At 42.3% G+C, this 27,136-nt stretch overlaps 1 protein-coding gene and 1 long non-coding RNA gene across 2 annotated transcripts; both read right to left on the reverse strand.

The window, feature by feature from the left end:
- Positions 1 to 1,044: 1,044 nt before the first annotated feature.
- LOC120545343 lies at positions 1,045 to 3,309 on the reverse strand. The gene is made up of 4 exons (XR_005636667.1): positions 3,262 to 3,309; positions 3,080 to 3,110; positions 1,721 to 2,019; positions 1,045 to 1,402 (listed from the first exon to the last, which is right to left on the reverse strand). It is a non-coding gene; the product is annotated as an uncharacterized LOC120545343 (long non-coding RNA).
- Positions 3,310 to 11,140: 7,831 nt separating this feature from the next.
- Positions 11,141 to 17,202, reverse strand: LOC120545269. Its single transcript, XM_039779464.1, has 3 exons — positions 15,603 to 17,202; positions 14,287 to 14,344; positions 11,141 to 14,092 (listed from the first exon to the last, which is right to left on the reverse strand). The coding sequence occupies exons 1-3, from the start codon at positions 15,874 to 15,876 to the stop codon at positions 12,532 to 12,534; spliced, it is 1,893 nt and encodes a 630-aa protein (XP_039635398.1). The 5' UTR covers positions 15,877 to 17,202; the 3' UTR covers positions 11,141 to 12,531.
- Between the last annotated feature and the right edge of the window lie 9,934 nt (positions 17,203 to 27,136).

A 27,136-nucleotide genomic window follows, 5' to 3' on the forward strand; every position in this document is an offset into this window, starting at 1 on the left:
ATGCCTAGATGTATCACAAGTTAATCTGAGTGGATCACATTTTGCCACAGCTGACAGCTGTCTCCACGCTGCGTTCAGCTGGGTGTAAAAACCTCATATGTAGTTTATGTTTTGCTTACAGGCTGTATTGAAATATTAACATATCTCAGTACACTTAATCCATGTTGTACTGTTATTGAATTATCTTGTGACGCCGCTGCAAGAACGAAGACTGACAACGTAGGTGGCCGTGTCGATGCCTGTTCACAGTTGGCTACTGCAAACATCAGTGTTATGTTTGTAGCCTATCATTACGTTATTAATCTGACTTCAAGTCGATATGAGATGCTTTCATACAGAGATAAGTGAAACATACTTTCTGAGGTATTTGCATGTAATGTTTGTGGAGATAGCAACGACTGATGCCAGATTAATTTGTGACACAACTTCTATCCCGTTGATTGTGTTTACGGACGTGCATCATTCTCATCACTATGGTAGTCTACACTACCATTCATTTTTCACATTTGTTAGTTATGTTTGGTTCATGTCCGTCTCAGTGTCCCCTTCTGTGTCCTTTGGTTTGTCCCAACCAGTATCTCTGTCCCCTTGTGTCTGATTCAGTCAGGTCAGTTTGTTTAGTTCACTTCCTGTTTTGTTGTTGCTATTTTGAGTATAGTTATATTTTGTTGACATCTTTTAAAAGGCCTAGATAGTATGGTTTTTATTGTTTAGCATTTTTTAAAGTTTAAATTGAAGTTTCTATATGAGGTAGATGATATGACAGTTTATTAACAGCGTGCTTAGATTTATATTTGACAGTGATGATATTTCCATGTTATTAAACTATGTAAACTATAAAGGATGTATAATTTCCAGCTCCAGTTAGTTTCTTTCACCACCTGCTGGTCAAAAGGAAACATCACTGCTGGTTTATCTTCTTCCTTCAAATGAAGAAAACTTTATTGACTTTAGGAGACTTTTTAATAACAACCCAGTTTAAAACAATGAAACATAATCAGCTTAACAACCAATAAAATACTAAATAGAAACAGAGAAGCTCACTGAGACAAAAGGAATGAAGGAAACATTACCAAAAGGTGGTGAGTTTGTCTCAATGTCCTCCAATTATTTTATATCAACAATGTTTCATATCAAATACTAAACATCACAAGTTTGATTGTGTTTGACTTGAACTTTATTAGACTGATTCATATTCAACATGATCTGACTTCAGCTTGTGAACTAGAGGGAGGGAGCTGCTCTACTCAACATTAAACAGCAGGGGGGGTCCTCACTGCAGGCAGTGTGGTTGCACTGGGGCTGGTGGTCTGGGGTGGGGTAGGGGTCTGTAGAGAGAGTGGATCCTCCAACATTGTGTTGGGTGAAGAACAGACCTCAGGTTGTCTCCATGGAAACATGCCTGTGTTGAAAGAACTTAATTTAAAAACAGTGCCATCTGCTTTAGAAAAGGCAAATCTTTGTCATGGTTTTCATTTTCTTTGGTAAAGTAGTCATTAGTAATCTATATCAAAATTATTGCCTATTCTACATATTCTTTTAAAACAAAGAAACTCGTTACCAGGTAGCTGTTCCTTTTGCTCCGAAATGTTAGTATTTCAAGTCTACATTAAACAGTCAACATTACAAACATGTTTGGTATAAACTTATATATACATACTTAAATGCAGCAGATTTGTGTGATCACTCAGTTTGATATGTTAGTCCTCCTCCATCTTACCTTGTGCTCCTGGGCTGGTGCTTTAACATTTCTCCACCAGATCATTCCTATCGACATGCTTTAAAACCTTCTTCACCACTTCCACAGACTGACGGCTGAAGTGATGTAGGATCTTATCGACTGTGTCTATCCTGTCTGCGTGTTCCAGTTGGTTCTTTGGGATGGCCTGGAATCCTACCAGGAAGTCAGGATCCTGCAGGAACCACTGGAACGTCTTGAATTCCTTATCTGACAATTCTTCCAGTATTTTCAAAAGCACCTCTTTATCAGACATTCTCTCCATCTTTGACAAGTTTTCACTGCAAAACAGAAAGACTGTACATTATCTTGACCTTATCATGGGGGGAGAGTTGAGTTTGTTTTCACAGATAATTTAAAATGTTTTAGAAGCTTCTTAAATAAAATAACAAATATGATCAAATATCCTCAAACAAAGAATTAAATCAGTCTATAATATGAGCCAGTCTCAGAGTTTTCTCCAGTGGAGGCATAGAAACGCCCTGCGTATTATTGGAGTATAATAAAGTTTATGATTGGTGATGCAGACTTCTCTGTTGGTGGGACGTGCATGCACACATCCCTGCAAACATGATGGGAGTGAGCACTCTCCTCCACCACAGTATCAGATGCTCAGTAGAACTGCCTGTGGAACATTACATCAGCAATGTTTATCGGTTGCTGGCTATTCACTATGACTCTGAATCTTGATCACTAGATATCTTTGAATACTGTCGATAGGGTAAAAAACGACTGAATCGGTGCTAGCAAACTGGAGTTGCTGCAGCTAATGGCCAGAGCTGCCAGTTAGCTAAAATGCCCGTTGTGGGGGCATGTTCTAAAGAGTGCCTTTGTGCTTAACAGACACAAAATGCAATTAAAATTTCTGTGCAACATGAACATGACCCTTACGTGACAACAAGATGCGTTTTCAACTCAGACATTGTGAAGAAACTTCAAACTTTAAATTCAAAGTTTGTACTGTCACCTACCTGTCACCTACAGCTCATGTAAATAAGATATTAGAATTATTGAATCCATATATGTTGCTACACAGAATAGGCAGAACCAATACAGTACAGTTATGTAAAAAACATTTTCCTCATGCATGTAAATCTGGTGCATCTCCTGACCTCTGGTGTTATCAAATCAGAGGTGTCTGTATGTGGAAACTTCTCCCTAGACTCCATCTTTAGAAAGGTAAGTCCTTTTAAATGGCCATCTATCAAGAAGACTAAACACTTTACTACTTCTTCTTTAGTTTTTTAGGGACACTTTGAGAGGCCTGTTGGTCTCAGGAGCAGAGCAGCAGCTGATGTAACAAACAGGAAGACAGAAAAACATCCAACCTGTGATCCATACCTGTTGGTGACGTGGTGACTATGGACACTGTCTGGAAGAAAGAAAATAAATCATATGAATCTAAGGCAGTATGTTCGGTTATTAGTTATTGCAAATACATTTTCCTCATGCATTTAAATGTATCTTGTATTACCTCCTGATAGTATCATTGTAAAGTATTTCCAGTTGTAAAGTGTTCTTACCTGTGTTGTAGGTCTGTGATGCTGAGGAGGCAGAGAGAGCAGTTTATATATCAGTAGAGAGGGAGGGTGCTCTGTGGTCCCGATTTCACACAAACAGTTTGACTTCAAATCACCAGTAAACAGGAAGGGACAGAGGACACTCTGTGGTCACGATTTCACACAAACTGTCTCAGAGACGGAGTACCTTCATAGACTTCTTATTTTTGAAGATTTTAATGTCACGCGATTTCAAAGTAACGGTTGGACTTCAACGCATCATTTTAAAGTTTAAAGGGAAGTGAGGGAGGAGTTCTCTTTAGAAGACGTTTATTGATCACCTGAGACAAAGTTCAGATGATGCAGCAAATAAAAGTAAAAATAATTATTAATTATAATTAAAAACAAAAGTAGTCCCAGGTGATTAGAGAGCCTGTTAGGTTTCTAGTTAGTGTGGATATAGAGTCCACTAGTTTAGTTGTTCAAATTTGTTTATTAGGATAAACCCCTTGAGATGTATCATCTCATTTTCAGGTCCCAACATGTAACATAATAATTACATAACAACAGAGAAGTGAAACATTTAACCAAAACAAAAAACAAAACAAAAAAAAGAATCACCAACACCTGGATATATTCATCAATCCATTACAACCACCAAAATATACCGCCAATAGTAAGTAAATAAGTAAACAGTAGAGTAGGAGTAAATATCAAACTACAGTCAAATATAAACATTAGGTATAAACAGTAGATATAAAAATAACATGCATCTTTAATAACAGAGGCAGTTTATCTTAAAGTGAGCAGACAGGGCATGTTTAAACAAACCAAGTAAAGAAATGGATCTTATTTCCACAGATAGATTATTCCAATCTACTGGAGCCTTAAACTTAAAAGCTCTTTTTTAACTCGCGGGACAGAGAAGTAGAGTTGAGTAGAGTGCCGAACTTCATAGATACTGTTCTAAATAAGGAGGATAATTGAAATAAATACATTTAAATATAAGTTGGAGCCAGTGGGTGTGTCTTCTCTTACTTAAATATAGTTAATATGTCCAACAAGGGAAACCTTCACAGAACAAATTATCAGACTAATAATCAACATATTACTCAAATATGGAGAATCTCAAACATACTGTCCCCAAAACCAAACCTCAAAGGTATCCCCACGCCCTCGTCCAAAGGACACCAATATTTTCTATTACTAATATAAAGTATCTGGTTCCTATTACAGCATCTGTGGATCTGCAGCAGAGCTGCACAGATGAATTGATTAATGGATTAGTTGTCAAGTAATTCATTTCCAACTATTTTAATAACAAATGAATCAGTTTGAGTCATTTGTTAAGATAAAACGGTGAAACTTGTGTGATGTCAGCGTGTTAAATAAGAATATTTTCTAGTTTCTTCTCTCTTCTGGGACAGGAAACTGAATATCTTTGTCTTATAGGAAACAAACCACAAAACAGTTGTATGGTTTTATAACCAGTATAAAGAGAAAGGACGCATTTGAAGATTTAACATCTTTCATCACATCAACTTATATACTTACTTACTTTAATTATATTTCAAGTGTAAACTCTATCTTTTTATGAGTGTATAGTGTGTGTGTTTCTAGTGAAGTAAAGTATAAGTCTGTAAAATAAAATGTTATAATTCACATTACAAAGAGAAAGACATTTCTGAAGAAAGTTCAGCAGACTCAAAAAGCCGTACACGTGGTGTCTGACGGTCGCAGCTTTAATTATGTCTAATTTCCTTAATAACTCAACAGCACTTACAAAGAGTATTCTTGAGAAGTTCAACACACATTTTGGCGCTTTTATCTGACAGATTTTAATATCCAGCTGCCAGCCAAAAAGCAGACTTCCTGTCCTGAACACGGCTCTCCAGCTCGTCATTTAAAATCAACCCCAGTGAGTTTCATAGCGTGACTTTTACCTGCTAACTAATAACATAACATGAAAGATCTGAGTTTTTATTAAAAAACAACTTCACCTTTTACAAATGGAGACGTCAACAAAATGTTTTAGATTTAAAATTATATACAGGATCTGCTGCAGTAACTGATGAAAAATTATCTGTCTGTGATAAAAAACACACAAATCTAAAAACTAAAAAGATGATTCTTTTTTTCAAATGGATTTATAGTCAGTCCCTCCAGAAAAACAAGATTATGCAATCGCATAATTTGATGCATAATACACCAGAGTCCGCATATTTATGCGGGGCCACATTTTTTCAAATATGCCGCACTTTCGCCACATAAATTGTTGATTTCCGCGCAAAATATGCAGGGCTTGTATGATTTCATAATCCCCACATTTTCGTTGCAAAAAAGTCCTATAATATATCTTAGGAGAAAGTTGAAAAATGTTGCGTTTACTTCACACAAGAGCAGCCATTTTCCCCTGTTGCCATGGGAACTTTATGAAGTAACGTAATGCGCAACGTGAACATCATCGAAAAGCAGGGTGTTGAGGGGGGGAATCACTTTTTTTCTCTTTTTCATCAAACCGCAGTTTTTGCAAGTTCCCGCAATTTCATCGCATAAAATTGCATAAATATCCTGCATATTCCATCACATTTTTTAAGAAAACATGCAGCATAATCAAGGATTTATGCCAGCAAGAATCACAAAAAAACTTCTGGAAAGACTGTATAGTCAATGTGCTTTTTTAAATAACAAAAATAAAATGAAAAATCAGAGAACAATGTTCAGTTTCCGTCATGTTTCTGAATTATTGGATTCTGAGTGAAAATTTAATTGAACAAAACAATTATTATTATCCTTATTATTATTAAACCATAAGGGATGAAATAATCTCTGTTTATTTATTCACTGTAAACCCCAATGCTCAAATTAACTAACTGGAATAATACTGACACCTTCAATTTGTTTAGAAATTCTACTTATTTAATAAATGTGTTGGGTGCCAGTAGCATTTACTGTCTTTTGAGTTTATTAAAGTCATATTTTTGTATTAATATAAACTCCTTTGCACTACTTAAAATGAGTCAGAATACTTTATTAATCCTCTCAGGGAAATTGTTCAGTTGCTCACGGTCAGATTCAAGGTAACAGAAGAGTAAGAAAAGAGAGAGTCAATATGTGGATAAAGTAACATAAAGTAACATAAAGTAACATAAAGTAACAAAGCTACAGGGCAAGAATAAAAAGGTAAGACAGGTAAAGTAAGATTTTTCACAGAATTTTCACATAAACAGTTTGACTTCAAATCTTCCGTAAACAGGAAGAGACAGAGGACACTCTGTGGTCACGATTTCACAGAAACTGTCTCAGAGACGGAGTACCTTCATAAACTTCTTATTTTTGAAGATTTTCATGTCACGCGATTTCACAAAAACAGTTTGACTTCAAATCATCAGTTTAACCAGAGGGGCAGTGAGGGAGGAGTTCTCTTTAGAAGACTTTAACTGATCACCTGAGACAAAGTTCAGCTGTTGCAGAAAATAAAAGTATAAATAATTAAAAATTATAAGTGTTGTAGAAATAATAGCATTAAATACTAACAGTTAATGCTATTATTTCTTAAACTTAAAGCTGCAGATGTCAGATAGTAATGTCAGTTTAAGGGTGTTGTGCTGTGTTTAAAACAAAACTTGTCACAGGTGATTAGAGAGCCCATTAGGTTTACTTCTCACACACACACACACACACACACACACACACACACACACACACAAACACACACACACAGACACACACAGGAACACACACACACACACACACACACACACACAAAAAAAAAAAAAAACACACACACACACACACACACACACACACACACACACACACACACACACACTCAGCCTTAGTTTGTGCCTCTCATGCAGAAGTTGTAGTTCAACCAAGCTCCAGTGTCCCTTACATTTTAAGACAGGTGTAGGCCTACAAGAAAGCTAAAATCACCACTTGATGCAGAATGCTGAAAACAACATTGCTTGTCTTTATATTTACATTTTCTTTTCATTCCACACATTCTTTTCATTTCATATTGCTTTTCTTTTACAGTTTTTCTTTTCATTTCACATAACTTTTCTTTACTCTTTTAGTGAGTTATTGTACAAATGTGTTGCAGACTTTGCATTCTTTAAGACTGTTTTAGGAAGGAGTGTATTAGTGGGCTGGGCCAGAGTGGTTCATGTTACATGAGAGTAGAGCGCAGACACTTCTTAATGTCATCCTATTCTCTGGAACAATCTTTCGTACCATGCTAAACACCCTTTCTCAACTCTCGTTGCTATGGGGAATGCATAGTAAAGCCTTCAGAAGTTTTGGCAGCGCACCGTCTCTGTCGTAGCGTCCATCATCCATCTCTGTTTTTTTTCTTCTTTTTCCCCCGCGTTGTCACCATCTATACTGTCTATGGTTGTCACTCATCATCTGACCTCACACACTATAACCTCGCGACAACTGCCACCTACAGCACCTGTAGTAGGCTGCTGCAGGTGGCAGTTATCGGCTAGTAACAGAGCTCAGATTGGGAATGTTTTTTTTTTTACTCTGCTCGGGCCGGGTGTTATTATTTTTTAATGCAGGGGTTAAAATAACGGGGAGATTCACGGAAGAAAATACTAATACGGGAGGACGGCGGGAAAGAAGGGTAAAATACGGGACTTTCCCGGCAGAAACGGGATACTTACAGGTATGGTTCAGTCTCACTGTGTGTGTGTGTGTGTTTCGTGTGTGTGTGTGTGTGTGTGTCTGTGTGTGTGTCTCTGTGTGCATATCTGTGTGTGTGTTTGTGTGTGTGTGTATTCCTTTTTATTTTATGTTTTATCAGAAATGTTTTAAAACTGTTTCTTCCAGTTTAATAAGAGAAAAGATTTCAGTGATGAAGACTATGATGGTAGTTTAGTTAAATGAACGTCTGGTATCTTCCTCATCTCCAATAAAGGGCTTAGGTTTAGTTTGGTTTTCTTTGTTGTAGTTCATGTCCATCTCAGTGTCCCCTTCTGTGTCCTTTGGTTTGTCCCAACCAGTATCTATGTCCCCTTGTGTCTGATTCTGTTAGGTCAGTTTGTTTAGTTCACTTCCTGTTTTGTTGTTGCTATTTTGAGTATAGTTATATTTTGTTGACATCTTTTAAAAGGCCCAGATATTAAGTTCTTGCTTTATATTGTTTAGCATTTTTTAAGGTTAATAAAAAAAACTCTTTCAATGAAAACTCCTGTTTTTTTTTTTTTTTTTTTTTCCGTCCCTGACACAAAGATATACATATACTGTATGTAAGAGTTAATGCCTGACGAGGTGTCCGTTGTCAGGTATTAATAGATGACGGCGATGATAGCTGGGTACTGGCCATGATGGCACTTGATGCAGACAGTACGTTTGCTCCAGTCTCGTCTCTCCCGGACTGCTCTCGCCTCGATGGCCTGCTCTCCAGGCCGGCATCAGAGAGTCGACCTACAGCAGTGCTTCGGAGGCTGTGGTTAGTGTAGACCTTCGAAAGATCCACCTGAAAGGTAAATTGATGATAATAATTATAATAACAGTAGGCCTAATAGGCCTAATAATACATTTACATTTTTGGATGGTGGAAGAAAGTCTTTGCGATGGACATTTGGACACATAGGACTTGAAACTTTTTACCGGACACAGGGGATCCCCAGGCCTGGCAAACATCAAACCTCTGAAGTTTTCCTTGTCTGCGTCATTCGGGTCTTTGTGGTTTTTGGTGTGCGGATTGTTAGCCAGGCTGACAAACTCAACCCTGTCCTTGTCTTTCCAGAGGACGAAAAATTGCATGCAGAGGTCCCGGTTGCCCTCCCTAACACGCCAAGCCAAACACACACACACAATTCTCCCGGTATTATCTCCTTGTGCATTAAAGTTGTCAAATTCTCCAAAAAGGTTTAAAGAAATAATGAAGTGGCTGATTGTTGTAGTAGTAAAATGTTACGCTAACTAGATGAAAGTTTGTTACAATAAATTGCAAACGGATACTTTGACTGCCTGTTTCTATGGTTACTCACAGCTGATGTAGCCAGCGCATTTATTTATTAATTTAGAACAGTAAACAGTCAGATTCACCGAACTCCTGTAGTAGGTGTCCTACATGACTTTTTTATGGACACCCTGCTGCCAAACAGAATCGAGTATTCACCCAGACCATGGTATAACTATACATATTAAACAACAACAACAATGGACTTTGTTAAAGGAACACGCCGACTTATTGGGACTTTATCTTATTCACTGTAACCCCCAGAGTTAGACTAGTCCATACATACCCTTCTTATCTCTTATTGGGACTTTATCTTATTCACTGTAACCCCCAGAGTTAGACTAGTCCATACATACCCTTCTCATCTCTTATTGGGACTTTATCTTATTCACCGTAACCCCCAGAGTTAGACTAGTCCATACATACCCTTCTCATCTCTTATTGGGACTTTATCTTATTCACTGTACCCCCAGAGTTAGACTAGTCCATACATACCCTTCTCATCTCTTATTGGGACTTTATCTTATTCACTGTAACCCCCAGAGTTAGACTAGTCCATACATACCCTTCTCATCTCTTATTGGGACTTTATCTTATTCACTGTACCCCCAGAGTTAGACTAGTCCATACAGACCCTTCTCATCTCTTATTGGGACTTTATCTTATTCACTGTAACCCCCAGAGTTAGACTAGTCCATACATACCCTTCTCATCTCTTATTGGGACTTTATCTTATTCACTGTACCCCCAGAGTTAGACTAGTCCATACATACCCTTCTCATCTCTTATTGGGACTTTATCTTATTCACTGTACCCCCAGAGTTAGACTAGTCCATACATACCCTTCTCATCTCTTATTGGGACTTTATCTTATTCACCGTAACCCCCAGAGTTAGACTAGTCCATACATACCCTTCTCATCTCTTATTGGGACTTTATCTTATTCACTGTACCCCCAGAGAGTTAGACTAGTCCATACATACCCTTCTCATCTCTTATTGGGACTTTATCTTATTCACTGTAACCCCCAGAGTTAGACTAGTCCATACATACCCTTCTCATCTCTTATTGGGACTTTATCTTATTCACTGTACCCCCAGAGTTAGACTAGTCCATACAGACCCTTCTCATCTCTTATTGGGACTTTATCTTATTCACTGTACCCCCAGAGTTAGACTAGTCCATACATACCCTTCTCATCTCTTATTGGGACTTTATCTTATTCACTGTAACTCCCAGAGTTAGACTAGTCCATACAGACCCTTCTCATCTCTTATTGGGACTTTATCTTATTCACTGTACCCCCAGAGTTAGACTAGTCCATACATACCCTTCTCATCTCTTATTGGGACTTTATCTTATTCACTGTAACCCCCAGAGTTAGACTAGTCCATACAGACCCTTCTCATCTCTTATTGGGACTTTATCTTATTCACAGTAACCCCAGAGTTAGACTAGTCCATACATACCCTTCTCATCTCTTATTGGGACTTTATCTTATTCACTGTAACTCCCAGAGTTAGACTAGTCCATACATACCCTTCTCATCTCCGTGTGTACAGTAACTCTGTCTGATGGCTATAGCGGCATCAGGCCAGCACAGATCCTGCAGGTGAATGGTTCCAGTAATCCTACTGCTCAATTCGGAGCAGTAGGATTACTGGAACCTGATGCCGCTGGAGCCGTCAGACAGCGTTACAGCACGCACAGAGATGAGAAGGGTATGTGGACTAGTCTAACTCTGGGGGGTACAGTGAATAAGATAAAGTCCCAATAAGAGATGAGAAGGGTATGTATGGACTAGTCTAACTCTGGGGGTTACAGTGAATAAGATAAAGTCCCAATAAGAGATGAGAAGGGTATGTATGGACTAGTCTAACTCTGGGGGTTACAGTGAATAAGATAAAGTCCCAATAAGTCTGCGTGTTCCTTTAAGAGTAAGACAATAGTGCTGAGTGCAAAGGGTGCTGCAATAAATATGGGACAATTAATGTAAGCGGTTTCTTTATGAGGTAGATGATATGACAGTTTATTAACAGCGTGCTTGGATTTATATTTGACAGTGATGATATTTCCATGTTATTAAACTATGTAAACTATAAAGGATGTATAATTTCCAGCTCCAGTGGGTGTTTCAGCTTCAGTTAGTTTCTTTCACCACCTGCTGGTCAAAAGGAAACATCACTGCTGCTTTATCTTCTCCCTTCAAATCAAAACTTTATTGAGTTTAGGAGACTTTTTAATAACAACCCAGTTTAAAACAATGAAACATAATCAGCATAACAACCAATAAATACTAAATAGAAACAGAGAAACTCACTGAGACAAAAGGAGTCACCAAATAAAACATGTTCTAATCCTCTTTCTGATTGGATCATAAACTTTGTTTCACATCGTCAGTTATCAGACTCCCAAACTGATTATCTTCTGTATCAGCTGCTGATGATCCAGTGAAGACACTCTAAACAAACTCATATCAAGCAGACATTTTATTAATATTTGACAGAAAACTGCATCAGGGTGTGACACCAGAAAGGTCTGACCAAGCATCGGCATGTTGACGAGATGGGAGTGAGAATTTGGGGATTAAACATGAAACTACAAGAATAGAAACAGCTGATATTTTATGAATGATTCACAGAGAATTGCATCAGTCAGGATATGATTTTATGAGCAACAACATAATATATTTATTCACTCAAAATAAAAAATAAACTCCAATATGAATGAATCAATGTTTCCTGTCTTCTGAAACATTTTAATCCTAAAAGTCATCCCAAACATTAGTACACATCAAAATAAATCACAGCCTTCTACTAACTGAAAAGCACATTAGAAAAACATTAAAATATCCAATTCACCCAAAGTAAAGAACAATACATGTATTTGTGTACAACTCTATCTGACTTCAGTTTGTGATATAGAGGAAGGAAGCTGCTGTACTCAACATTAAGCAGTTAAAAACAATAAAAAAAATTTAAAACATAAAATACGAGAATGGTGCTTAAACATGGAACTACAAGAACATTACATCACAGAGAGAGCTGTTTACAGGAATTACACAATTAAAAATGAAAAGGTGATTTCATTTTAATTTTCTTATCAACATCACACTTAAAGCTACACTATGTAACTTTTAGCCCTACAGGTTGTCTCATTGGAACTACGTTGGGTAGTGTTATTTGTAGTTCCAATGAGACAACCTGTAGGGCTAAAAGTTACATAGTGTAGCTTTAATAGAACTATAATAAAACATATTTGATCATCAGTGTAGACCTTGTTTTCTACACAGCTGTCTGCTCTCAGTGACTCTAGTTCATCTAGTTCTTTGCATTACCAGCTCCTGTGGTTCCTTCATTGTCATCAGCTCGACTTTTCATCTCTTCCAGTTTCCTCTTCTTCGCTGTGTCCTTCATCCTCTTAATTAGGAAGTCCAAGTGGTCACGAGTGGACACTGAATCAACCTTCAGGGCGATCTGCTCCAGTTTCACAACATGCTCAAAGGATTTTTCCAACCACTGATGTTTTTCTTTCTGAAGTTTTTCTATTTCCTTCTCAAGAGTTTCCAAAAGGCTTTTTGCCTTATCAAAGCCTGCTCGACCCTTTTCATACTTCTCTTTCATAGCTTTTACGGTCACCTTGCTTGTGATTTCCTTCTCCACATACCTCCAGGTCTCTTTCACATGATATGACTCATTACACCCACAGGACTTGCATGCGTCATTGAAGTCTATAATCTCACAGAATACTGCATGAAAGATACATTTGCATGGATAGTGACAGGTCTTCTTACATTTTGTACAGCAGAGAGCTCCATACAACCCCAACATCCACCAGTTCTCTCCACCGTCAATTGGTTCTTTAACTTTGATGACGCTCTTTTGATTTATTTTGTACTCCTTATTATCCTTTATGTCTTGTTTGTGTTTCTTCAGGAGTGCCTGATTCTCCTTTTTAATTCTCTGTTTCTTTTCAATAGACTCAATTTTTTCTTGCAGGTTTTGGATGCAGGTTGTCAGTATGGTGCGCTCGGTTAGTACGTCCATGGTTTTCTCCATATTTTGAGGTGCAGTTTTTTCAAGGAACTTTGTGAACTGAATCATTCCTTCTGTTGTTGTTGCATCTGCACGTTTAAGGACTTTTATGTCCTCTGTCCTGTCTTCATCCTGGCGGTTATTAAACAGGAAGTGAACAGGTTGATTCTTCTCATTTCTGGCACATTTAATCATCGCAGCTTCGACAGCTTGTAGAGGATTTTTTGGTGTTCTTCCATCTGAGTGTGTGATGAGGGCGACAATGTTCTTCTCCATGTCTTTTCCAAATGGATACACCACTGAATCAAAGATGTACCTCAGTCGGTCACTCAGTCGATTCTCACTTGCTTTCATGACCAGACCCACTGCATCAATCTCATGAACTCCATCCGTTGACTGGAACAAGTCTAATAATCTTTGACTGACGATGTCATCGTGATTCTGTCCTCTGGTGTCTCCATATCCAGGAGTATCGATGATGGTCAGAGAGTAGGGCAGAGTTTTATCTTCAAAACCAAAGATCTGGTACACCATCACATCTGATGTCTGACTTTCTGATTGACTTCTCTTCTCGTCTTCTACGATCTGAAACCAGACATCATCCTCCCACTCCACTCCCATGGTGTAGTTGACCAGAGCGTTGATCAGAGTAGATTTTCCTGTTCCTGTTTCACCAACAAGTAAGATGGTTTTGTTTTTGTTATTTGGATTTTTTTCACCAAGAGTCATTCTTGTCAGAGATTCAATGTTCTCTTTCTTTGGTTTCAGCCGATACACAGCAGGAGATCCTGAATGGATCTTAACTTTGCAGATGATGTTGTCATATTTGGATGAGGTGTTGGTATTCCTGTAGAAACGTAAAGACATAAACAACATCACTCTACTGACCAAGGTCTTTTAATAAGGATGAGTCCACTTCATGAAAAGCACTCTATTCTAATGCAACTGTGTATAACTCAGTTATACAGACCTTAAAACACACAGCATCTGTAATTTTATATCACTCAAAGAAAACTGATAACACTGATTCCATCTACTTACGGAGCTCTGTCCACCGGAGGGTTCAGGAGCAGGTCGGTAGGTTTAGATGGAGACTCGCCTGTGTTCAAAGAACTCGCGTTAATTTAAAAACAATGCCATATACTTTATATGCCCTCGAAAAGGCAAATCTTTGTCATGGTTTTCATTTTCTTTGGTAAAACTGTCATTAGCAATCTATAACAAAATGATTGCCTATTCTACATGAACTATAAACAAACAATCAAAAAAATTTAATATATCAATAATGTCTTATTTTCTTTGGCATATTTTCTCATACACATATGCAGCGATGATTGCTGGGTAGGGGCTGAAAAATGTCGATACCAGTACTGGTTCCAATACCGTGACTTTTAATATTGGCTCCTGAATGCTTCTTTTTTTGATCAGTGCCTAAAAAGCGTTGAATCCAGTACCCAGCCCACCATGTATGTACCCATGTATGTTAATGTTGTCCAATGTCAAGTCTCTATTTGATCATATAACAAGACGATATACAGTAGCTAGTTTATCACCTGTCATAATATCGTAACTACCTTACACCACTGATCAGAGAATTGTCCTCTAAAGCTGAGGTTTAATTCTGGTCAGAATTGTCCCGATCTGTTTTTTAAAACAAAGAAACTATTTACCAGGTAGCTGTTCCTTTTGCTGGGAAATGTTTGTATTTCAAGTTTACATTAAACATTCAATAATACAAACATGTTTGATATAAACTGAATTATACCATGGTCTGGGTGAATACTCAATTCTTATTGGCTGGAGGGTGTCCAAATGAACAACAGTAACGTTACACATTGCGGATACAATTGTTCGTAAAAGTCGTTATATTGTTTTGGGGACAATGACATGGCTGATAGCTAGCTTGTCTTGTTGTTCAGCATACTGTCAAATTATTTTTACTGATTACAACTGTACACAATGTAATTGACTTTGGATCTTGCTAGCATAGGGTTAGCTTTCTGGCTCGTAGCTAAACTGAAGGGTTCTACGAGCTAAATATCTCCAGTTGCTAAGGGTGGCAAGTCGTATCTAAGGCCTGTCCTATTTCCTGAAGCAGGGATTAACATTTTGCATTGCATAAGAATCTTAAGGGATGGAAATGATTGTTCCAGGTATTAGTCAAACCCTCATGCATGGCCAGGGAAACAGAGTTATTGTTTGGAAAAAATTTAGATTCTAAAGTATTAATGAACTTCGGCGGAGACGTCCATTAACAATGGACACCTTGTCGGGCATTAACCATTATATATACATACTTAAAGGCAGCAGACTTGTGTGATCACTCAGTTTGATATGTTAGTCCTCCTCCATCTTACCTTGTGCTCCTGGGCTGATGCTTGATAATTTCTCCACCAGATCATTCCTATTAATCTTCTTGAAAACCAGCTTCACCACTTCTACAGACTGATGGCTGAAGGTTTGTATGATCTTATCGACTGTGTCCAGCCTGTCTGCATTTTCCAGTTGGTTCTTTGGGATGGCCTGAAATCCTACCAGGATGTCAGTCTGCTGCAGGAACCACTTGAACTCCTTGAATTCTTCATCTGACAAATCTTTCAGTGTATTCAAAAGCCGCTCTTTATCAGACATTATCTCTGTCTTTCACACAAGTTTTCACTGCAAAACAGAAATACTGTACATTATGGTGACCTTATCATGGGGGAAGAGTTGAGTTTGTTTTCACATGTTTTAGAAGCTTCTTAAATACAAAAAAAATATATAATCAAATATCCTCCGACTAAGAATAAAATCTGCGTAAAATATGAACAGGTCTCAGAGTTTTCTCCAGTGGAGGCATAGAAACGCCCCGCCTATTATTGGAGTGTAATAAAGTTTATGATTGTTGATGCAGACTTCTCTGTTGGTGGGACGTGCATGCACACATCCTTGCAAACATGATGGGAGTGACCACTCTCCTCCACCACAGTATCAGATGCTCAGTAGAACTGACTGTGGAGCATTACATCAGAAATGTTTATCGGGTGCTGGCTAGTCACTATGACCCTGTGGGTCTCCTTCTTCACTTCACCACAAAAGCCAAATTACTCTTTTACGCCTGTGGGAATGCCGAGAGAATGGAATAACCTGCTCCTTCCTGAGGAGATCCTGACAGCTTGGGATGCCTGGGTAACTGAACTCTCCCCCCTGCCACTGATAAGTCTGCCCCACTGCTACATTCCTGCTCACATGGACCAGCCTGATGCAACCCATGTTGCATCTTCTGCGATGCCTCTGAGTGGACGTTAGAGTTAAACCCTTAGCACCATTCATGGCGGACTTGCCCTCAGCATGCCTTCTTCATCTCTATAGACCGCCATTATACTCTACTGGTTTGGACTGTTTTGACCCTTTTTAGGTGAAAATAGGGGGCAGAACAGAGAAGAAATGGGGCCTCATGTTCTAATGCCCTTACGACCAAAGCCGTGATTCTATATGTTTACTACTAATATGTACTACTATATGTATTTATACTATATTTATATATACTAACCCTGTAGCTATGCTTGCTATCATTCTAGCTCAGGAAACACCATAAAACATGAACACTACATAAAGAGATTGAATGCCATAGAACTTTATTTCACTATCTAGTTTAACATCCAGTCATAACAGAAAAGAACTTAACTACTTGAATAGTGGTGCATAGTAAAACTAACCTCAGCCAACATAAACAATAATACTGATCTGATATTCAATATGTTGGATGGTCGGTTTAATATTTAACCTTGGACTCCGGGAGATTATTGAAGCTGTAAATTCATGTTCATTAACTCTTATCAGCCCTGAACCGTGAGATCCTGGTTAATTCAGAGAGAGGAGAGGTAGTATTTATCTTACAGTCTCAGGAAAGTCCAAACTCAAACTAAACTTTATTATATTCATATGGTTTTCTCCTCAAAAGAGAAGAAACTTAAAAATATGATCAGTACGGACAATACAGTAAACAACCCAAACATAAGACAAAAGGAACAATTTATAACTTGAAGAAACCTACAATAAAGTCTCCAGAGAGCATTATTCACAGCAATGATAATAGAAAATAAAGAGCCAGTGAGTTAATAAATATGTAACATGGTTCATATATAATCCTTCCAAAACTAATCTAGTGTGTGTGATATGTGGAGAGTTTCCAGCCTCTTCTTTAGAAACTGTGTTGGGTCAACGTGAACAAATCCTGAACATCTAAGATCAGCTACCATTGTTACATCATCACATCACTGAATATATATTTAGTCTTCTGATGACAGTCACATCTTCATCAAGAGGTTTAGAGGTTCTTACCTGTGTGTGTGTGTGTGTGTGTGTGTGTGTGTGTGTGTGTTTAGGTTTAGAGGTTCTTACCTGTTAGTTGATCCAGGTACAGCAGCTCTGAGCTCTCAGTCCTCATCTCCACACGTCCTCTCTCAGTCTGATCAGCATCACGTCTCTGAGTTGTTTCTCTGAAATCACATGACCAGAGAATCCAATCAAACTGCAGCGTCTCGACCAAAGTAACTGATTAACTTTACTGACGGTTTCATAGAGATAAAGATCAATAAAGTCATCAACAGTCTGTGATGATGGTTCTGTTTATGCAGAAACAGGAGGTCAAAATATAAAAGGTTAAAAGTGTAGTCAAAGTCACATAGAAAAGCCCAAAACTGTAAGTTAATAACAATCAAAACAAAATGTAACAAAAATTAAAAAGAGACAGAAAGTACAAATAAAGTAGAAGACCTGGGGAAACACTTGATGGAGATAACAGAAGTAGCCCCCTCCTAATAGATACTTTGTTATTTGGTGAACAAGATTTTTTCTTACTGGCACATGATTCAGTGTTTCCCATACATAGGTTAAATTAAAGGTGCACTATGACTTCCTGCATGGTTTCAGCACAATTTCATTTTTGTCTCAAATGGTAGTCATCTCTCCTTGATCCGCTAGCTGCCTGCCCCCTGAACACACCGTGAAAAAGCCCGGTCTCGGGAGACAACACAGGGGCGTAAACATCAGACACTAGAGGCACAGGCTGTGCACCAAAATACAACAAACCACGTTCCAGCCAATCAGCAACAGGCATCGACAGTTGATGGTAGGAGCGGAAGGTGGGCAGGCAGCATTTGAATGTGCTGGCCAGTAGTTATCTGTGTGTGAATTTGGGGGCGGAGCTTCTGAAGGGGGGTTGTATTTGTTTGGCAATTGAGTTCAAATATCAACAATCTTTGGGCAGAATTTCTTAGTGCACCTTTAAGACCTGCCAAGGTAGATACAATCAGAATAATTTTTTTTTTCTCCAATCAACAATGTATTTTTTACAGTGCACAGCTGCCTCCAACCCCTCCCCCTCGTTAAGTTGCGAGCCGCGTGCATGACAGCGTGCATGACAGCGTGCATGACAGCGTGCATGACAGTGTCAGGCTCAGAGGCTATAGTCTGAGGCTGTTTCAATAGTTTTTTAGATTTCTTTTTTTAGAGTCTACTTTATTGTCATTGTGCAGAGTACAAGTACAAAGACAGCGAAATGCAGTTTGCATCCAACCAGAAGTGCAAAAAAAAGCTGAAAAGTGCAATGTGATATATAAGTAGACTAGACAGGTGCTGCAATAGTGTGTTTGCACACAATAGTGTGCAAACACACAAACATGCCCTCGTTCACTTCCCCTAAGCACTTCTCCTTGAGGGAATCCCCGCCGCCATCTTAAGTGTTGTTCCAATTATCTGAAAACCTGAAGTGAACTTGGTGAGATCGACCCTCGGAGGGCTAAGGGAGCGAGTTAACAACGGTGGTCACTCCGGAGGTGGATATCACCCACAATGCATTGCAGTAATGCATTTGTTGCAAGACAATCCCTCCATGGTTAGGTGGAGTCATGTACAATCACTAAGGCCGGTTACACACTGGAAGCGTCGCGCGAGCGGGTCAGCTGCGTGGCGTGTCTGTTTTTATTTCGGCTCCCATGGTAACAGGTTCGAGCTTACACACTGCCGGCGTGAGACGCGTGCCTGCTAGAAATAGAACCGACGCCTATTTTTCACGCGAGACGCGAGCGTGTTGGAAGCGTTTCCAGGCAAAATAGAATAGGAAAATATGTTTATATGTCATTTAGACACAAATACATATTAATAAATGACATGTTGATGTTTGAAAGTCTAGGTTTTGACATCAATGTAGACATAAATGTAATACAAAATTTCAGAGAAAAGATTTTCAAATATTGCACCTGTCATACAGAACGAAATATTCTGTAACATATTGTAACGGCCGACAGGAGGCCATTGTGTTGGCTGTTCTGCACGGCAGTGCAAAGCATCATGGGACTAGGTTATTAGTGTTGTTTAAGTATTTAGTTTAAGTGGGTAAATGATGTTAGTGTTTTGTTATGCATTTACGTTACCTAGGTTTTAGTCCTGATAATGTGCTCATGTTTATTTACATTACCTTTGTTACATTTGTTACCATGACTGAAACACTGGGTTAGGTTAATGACCTCTATGTATCGCTTATGTGTAGCGGTTGAATAAACTTCCACAGATCTATATTTCTGGCTCTTCAACTTCTTCCACGTAGCTCGCTACATTGGTGTCAGAAGTGGGATTGAGCACGTTTTGAAAATGGAAGAAACCGTTGAAGAAATGGTACAACAAATGGAAGCTGAAATCCAGTCGATGGAGAGAGCAATCAAGCTGACCCGTCGCAGCCTGGATCGCCTCAACGCTGACCAGGAAAGGCTCCTCCCGACCCTCCCTGACTGCTCCAGCGTGCCGCGACATCGCCCCCTGGAGGTCGGGAGTATCATCGCACGCCCAGACGGCTCCAGCGTGCCACGACATCGCCCCCTGGAGGCCGGGAGTATCATCGCACGCCCAGACGGCTCCAGCGTGCCGCGACATCGCCCCTGGAGGCCGGGAGCATCATCGCACACCCAGATGGCTCCAGCGCGCGGTCGCGCCCCAGCTAGAGGCCGGGACTGCCGCTACCGCCCGAACGGTTTCAGTGCGGCACACCAGCTCTCTGGAGGCCGGGAATACCACTACACACTCTGAAGGTTTCAGCACGCCACGCCATCGCCCCCTGGAGGCCGCGAGCACCACTACACGCCCTGGCAGTGTCAGCATGTCATGCCATCGCCCCCTACAGGTTGGAAGTGCCCCTGTCAGTGATACAGACTGTTGCAGATGACCGATGCCAATCTACTGCCCGTCACTGCCACTGCTGTCTATGAGCCATCACCACCTGCCCCCTTACAAAGTGTACTTTACCCCGCAGCTGTGCCCAAGACCCCAGCCAAGCTGCCCAAGATACACGCGGATGACACCCTTAAAGCCATTCCTCTCCCAAGTCAGACTAGCAACATGGCATAGCGGTTGGGGTGATGAGGAAGCTGCTGTACATCTGGCGCTCGCATTGGAAGGAAAGGCGCTGCAGGTGCTCCTTGACCGGGCCCCAGCAGAGCAACGGGACCTTCAAGCCCTGACAACAGCACGAGAGGCGATTTGGGCAGAGACTTTTCACTGAGCAGAGCAGAGAGCAACTAGCCAATCGCCGCCACAGGGGAGAGCCTGGGCACCTTTGCTGCAGATGTTCGGCTACACACTCAACAAGGATACCCACAGTTCAATGCAGCAGCTCAAGAGGAACTGGCTCTTCATGCCTTCCTGCAAGGTCTCATGCCGGGCGGCTGCGCATGTTCGCTCGCCCCGGCCCATGACCCTCAACGAAGCCATCTGCGAAGCTGAACAAGCTGAGGTGATACTCTCCACGGCCTGCCCAGCAGAAAACCTCCACCTTCCAACCACACATAAGGATGGCTGACTGTGAGGGGAGGACTGAAGATGTCTGCCTTGCTCCCCCACCACCACCAAGACGTGCACCGACCCCGAAGACTGACTGTTGTTACCGGTGTGCAAGCCTGGCCACAAGAGCTCGCAACTGCCCAGCACCAACTCCAAAATCCACTGCCACCCAGCCAGCGGAAAATACTACAGCGGAGTGGTCTAATGAGGGGACCACCACTCCAGCTTCCACCCCTCCAAGGCCGATGCACGCTGGTTGGCCGTTTAGGCCACGCCAAAGGGCTGTACCTGCACTGCCATCTGGACAACCAACCCTGCTGGGCCCTAGTTGACACGGGGTCCACCATTTCCCTGGTGCGACCGGGCGTCCTTCCAGGTACTACTGGCCCGCTTCCTGTGGCATGGTCACCAACAGATATCAAGCTGATGACGGTGACAGGGGAAACTGCTGACATGAGTGGAACAAAGCTACTGCAAGTCTGAGCTGGGAACCAGGAGCTGTCACACAAGTTCTGGCTAGCCTACATCCAGGACCCATGCATTATTGGGCTGGACTTGTTGGCCAGCTGGGGTGCCTGTGTCAATTTTGCAAGGGCTGTCATCACTCTTGGCACAGAGACCATTGCACCCGGTGCGGTCGGGGAAGAAGAGGCCCAGAGCCACGGACGATCATCCAGCAGCCGCTGTCAAACGGGCACCAAGCCTCTGTGTGCCATCGCCCACCATCAACACGGCCACCACCAGCACGCCAACTACCAGTACCACTACCAGCGTGCCTGTCATCAGCACTCCCACCATCAGCAGCCCTGCCCAGCCACAGCTTGCTCCTGTCCCAACCAAAGAGCTGGTGCGTCCCATCCCTGACTGAGTTGGCGGAGGCCATGCACGACCTGTGGCAACGGCGCAGCGATACTCGACCCGCAGCAGCGCCTCCAGTTGAAACACCTCCTTGATGACTATATGGATATCTTTGCTGCCAGGGATGAAGACTGCAGGCAGACAGGGCTGGTCCAGCATGCTATTGAGACCCGGGAGGGTGGCAGAGGATAAGATCCGGGAGATGGCTGCCGCTGGGATAATTGAGCCCTCCAACAGTCCATGGGCAGCGCCAGTTGTCCTAGTGAGGAAGAAGAACGGAAGTTGGCGGTTCTGTGTGGACTACCGACGCCTTAATAGCGTCACCAAGAAGGACTCTTACCCACTTCCTCGCATCGATGATGCTCTGGACTACATCGCAGGGTCCAGCTGGTTCAGCTCCCTTGACCTGCGCAGTGGCTACTGGCAGGTAGAACTGGCCCCAGAAGCAAGATCAAAGACATTTGATCCATCCTTCACCATTGGGCAAGGACTGTGGCAGTTCCGCGTCATGCCGTTCGGGCTCTGCAATGCCCCGGCTACATTTGAACGACTGATGGAGAGGGTGCTGGCAGACGTGCCCCGGAGTCGTTGTGTCGTGTACCTCGATGATCTGCTGGTGCACGCCAACAATTTCGACAAAGCACTGTCCAACCTGCATGAGGTCTTTACTGCTATCCGTCAGGCCGGGCTGCGGCTAAACCCTACAAAGTGTTGCCTGCTGACCAAGGGAGACAAAGTTTCTGGGTCATGTGATCAACGCTTCTGGTGTAGCCACTGACCGGAAAAGGTGGCTGCCATCCGGGATTGGCCACCCCTGCCAATGCCCGCGAAAAAAAGAGCTTCCTGGGTCTGGCATCATACTACCGCCCGTTTGCCGAAATTTGCCTCTGCTGCCAGCCCACTCAACCGCCTGACTGACCTGGGCCGCCCGTTCATCTGGGATGACGCATGTGCTACAGCCTTCACTCAACTCAGGGGTGCCCTCACATGACCCCTCCTGCGGCTACCCAGCAACCCGCAACCCTTCATTGTGGACACCGATGCCAGCAATGTGGGGATTGGTGCTGTTCTCTCCCAACAGCCAGGAGATGGGGCGGGTTGTGGCCTACTACCCGCGCCCTGAGTAGGGCAGGAGGAGGCAAGTAGGCTATTACGAAGCGTGAGCTGCTGGCTGTGGTCCAGGCAGTACGGCACTTTCGGCCGTATTTTTGCATGGCAGCCACTTCATCATTCGCACTGATCATGCTTCTCTTACCTGGCTCCTGAACTTTAAGCATCCCGAGGGGCCAGGTGGCCCGCTGGCTGGAGGCCTTGCAGGAATACGACTTTGACATCCAGCACCGGGGGCGACGTAACGCGCACGGGCAGCCTCCGACGTCCCTGTGCGGCAGTGGAGTGTCGCTACTGCCTGCGGCAAGAGGCACGGGACCAAAACGGTGCCAACAGTGGCAACTGCCAAGACTGCCAGTGATGAGGAGGGATGGCTCCACTGACGACACAACAGCTGGAAACGGCAGCAGGAGGCAGACAGGACATTGGCACTGGTGGGGGTTGGCTGGAGACAGGACGTCGACCCAAATGGTCAGGAGTTGTCGGCTGGGGCCTGAGGTGAAGGCCTACCACTCCCAGTGGGGCAACGAACTCCATGATGGGCTGATGTACCGGGTGGCAGGCTCCGGACCGGGGGAAATGACATCCTGCAGCTACTGGTGCCCGTGAACTTCGTCCCCAAGTCCTTCAAGGTTGTCCACGGCGCGGCGGGGGTGGGGCACTATGGAAATGCCAAGACCAACGCTCAGGGGTAGATTCTACTGGCCTGGTTGTCGACAGGATGTGGAGCTACATGTGCATTGCTGTGACCCCTGCACCGCCGGGAAAGGACCTAGCCCCGCGCTCAATGCACCTCTGCAGCAGGTACTTGGTTGGGGGCCCCAATGGAGCGAGAGTGGGAGTGGACATTCTGGGGCCCTTCCCTGTCACAGACTCTGGGAACCGTTACGTCATTGTAGCCATGGACTACTTCACAAAGTTGGCATAGCATCGCGGTGTGCAGATCAGAGCGCCACCATGACAGCGGAGAAGCTGGTTGAGGAGATGTTCACTGCGCCCGGTGTCCCCGCTGAGCTCCACAGTGATCAAGGGAGGAACTTTGAGTCCCATGTTTTCCGTGAGGTCTGCCAGAGGTTAGGGGTGAGCAAGACGAGGACTACACCTCTCCACCCTCAAAGTGATGGGCTGGTGGAACGGTTTAACCGTACCCTAGCCACTCAGCTCGCCATCCTCACCAGCCAACATCAGCGGGACTGGGATCGCCACTTGCCCCTGGTCTTGTGGTCCTACCGGACTGCTGTCCAGGAGTCCAGTCAGTGCACACCTGCTGCCCTCATGTTTGGCCATGAACTGCGTACACCGGTGGACTTGGTGTTTGGGGCTCCTCCTGAGCCTGAGATTGCTGGAGGGAAGGAAGATGGACTACTACCGTAGGCTGAAAAAACGCCTACAGGTGGTACACACTTACAGCCGCCAGGCCCAAGCGACTCAGAGGGTGCGGCAGAAAAGGGTCTATGACACACGTTGTCGGGGAAAAGTCTTCAAGCCAGGGGACAAGGTATGGGTGTATTGCCCTGTCCGTAAGAAGGGGGTTTCTCCTAAGCTTTGCAGTCACTGCCAGGGGCCTGGCGAGATTGTGAGTCAGCTGTCAGAGGTGGTGTACCGGTTGCGCATGCCTTGCCAGGGACGAATGGTGGTGCTACACCAAGATAGACTCGCACCATACCGTCCTCTTGCTCCATCTGTGGACAGTGGGGTTGAGGATGGCAGCACTACACACCTCAACCTGGGTGGGACCCCCCCCAGTTGTGTGTCCCCCCCAGTCGCGTCCCCTGTGAGTCCTGGGAGACCTAACTGGTCAGCGGCGGGCGTCCTGGACATTTGAGGGACTATGTTTTGGGTGATGGGGTCGCCGAGGACGACTGACCCCTCAGATGGGGGCGCTGTTAACGGCCGACAGGGGCCATTGTGTTGGCTGTTCTGCACGGCAGTGCAAAGCATCATGGGACTAGGTTATTAGTGTTGTTTAAGTGTTTAGTTTAAGTGGGTAAATGATGTTAGTGTTTTGTTATGCATTTACGTTACCTAGGTTTTAGTCCTGATAATGTGCTCATGTTTATTTACATTACCTTTGTTACATTTGTTACCATGACTGAAACACTGGGTTAGGTTAATGACCTCTATGTATCGCTTATGTGTAGCGGTTGAATAAACTTCCACAGTTCTATATTTCTGGCTCTTCAACTTCTTCCACGTAGCTCGCTACAATATTTTGCAGTTAATACTGCCGACATTGTCTTGCTTTAATCAAATCAGTAGGATATATATAAAGGGTAGGATAGGCTACGATATATAAAGGGTAGGATAGGCTACGATAACAACGTATTGTGTGTTCTGAGTGACCGTCCAACATCAGCTATATAGGCTCTTTACAGCTACACTAAGTTGTTCAGACAGCCCACTTACCCATTTTTCAGAGTTTGAATGTGTCGGCACTATGTCCCGAGATCAGCCCTCCCTGTATCTAGCAGTAGAAGCAGCGCCGCGTCAGACACGCTTCGGGTGTGTAGGACACAGAAAAATCCACGCAGCTGAGACGCAGCTGAGACGCAGCAGAAACGCCACGCTCGCGAGACGTGTGCAGTGTGTAACCGGCCTAAAACTCCTGTTGCTGACCACCAAAGACAGAGAAGATGAATAAATACATTTCAACTTTTAGTTTCCTCATTGTTAGCTTGATATTTTACTGAAACATGTAATATCATTAATGTCAGTTAATATTTATTCTATGTTTTATTTACTAGCTAGTTGTATGTGTGATTTCTTTAATTCCAAAATTATCTGTAAATGCATGAGGAGATGCTGTTTTGTGAGATGTAAGCATTAATATGATTAATCATGATACAGATCACACATTTCTAAATCTGAAACTCATGCAGCTGATTGAAATGGGTCTGCAGGTATGTATGATTTGTAAAAAGCAGTAATAATGCTTTTTTAATATTTGTAATGCGCCTTTCATACAAGAAATAGGCCTACTGAACAATAAGGAAACAGCTTGACATAAGCAGACAGAATGAACATAATACACACGTACACATTAATAATAAATAAGATGGATAATTAAACACACTTGAAGCAGTAGCGCTAAGACTACAACTGGCGGTCGATCCGTATAGTTTGGGCTGAAAGTAAACGAGGGGTGTGTTCGTTTTAACTCCCCCGCTCCTGCCCCGCCCACTTTCCCTCTGCTCTCCAAGTGACCTCCGTGCGACGTATGCTATGATGTCATACTAAGGGCTGACATCACTACGGGCGCATCTCCTGATGCAAGTCAAGCAACAATGTGTTTTCAATGAGATATATCACTAACCACCACTTTAACAAACACTAAAGAGGGAATAGTGAGGGTTAGATATAGTTCACTATTTAACAAACACTAGGGAGGGAATAGTGAGGGTTAGATATAGTTCACTATTTAACAAACACTAGGGAGGGAATAGTGAGGGTTAGATATAGTTCACTCTTTAACAAACACTAAAGAGGGAATAGTGAGGGTTAGATATAGTTCACTATTTAACAAACACTAGGGAGGGAATAGTGAGGGTTAGATATAATTCACCATTTAACACTTTAGAGGGAATAGTGAGGGTTAGATATAGTTCACTATTTAACAAACACTATAGAGGGAATAGTGAGGGTTAGATATAATTCACTATTTAACAAACACTATAGAGGGAATAGTGAGGGTTAGATATAGTTCACTATTTAACAAACACTATAGAGGGAATAGTGAGAGTTAGATATAGTTCACTATTTAACACTATAGAGGGAATAGTGAGAGTTAGATATAGTTCACTATTTAACACTATAGAGGGAATAGTGAGAGTTAGATATAGTTCACTAATTAACACTATAGAGGGGATAGTGAGAGTTAGATATAGTTCACTATTTAACAAACACTATAGAGGGAATAGTGAGAGTTAGATATAGTTCACTATTTAACACTATAGAGGGAATAGTGAGAGTTAGTTATAGTTCACTATTTAACAAACACTATAGAGGGAATAGTGAGAGTTAGATATAGTTCACTATTTAACAAACACTATAGAGGGAATAGTGAGAGTTAGATATAGTTCACTATTTAACACTATAGAGGGAATAGTGA

Source organism: Perca fluviatilis, chromosome 17, assembly GCF_010015445.1.
Source record: "Perca fluviatilis chromosome 17, GENO_Pfluv_1.0, whole genome shotgun sequence".
Classification (NCBI taxonomy): Eukaryota; Metazoa; Chordata; class Actinopteri; order Perciformes; family Percidae; genus Perca; species Perca fluviatilis.

Excerpts from the sequence above, each read along its gene's own strand:
- LOC120545269 (XM_039779464.1), bottom strand. The coding sequence starts at position 15,876 with ATGTCTGATAAAGAGCGGCTTTTGAATACACTGAAAGATTTGTCAGAT. Across the intron at positions 14,345-15,602 it reads CATCAGCCCAGGAGCACAAG|GCGAGTCTCCATCTAAACCT; the intron begins GTAAGATGGAGG and ends CTTTGAACACAG. Across the intron at positions 14,093-14,286 it reads CCTCCGGTGGACAGAGCTCC|GAATACCAACACCTCATCCA; the intron begins GTAAGTAGATGG and ends ACGTTTCTACAG.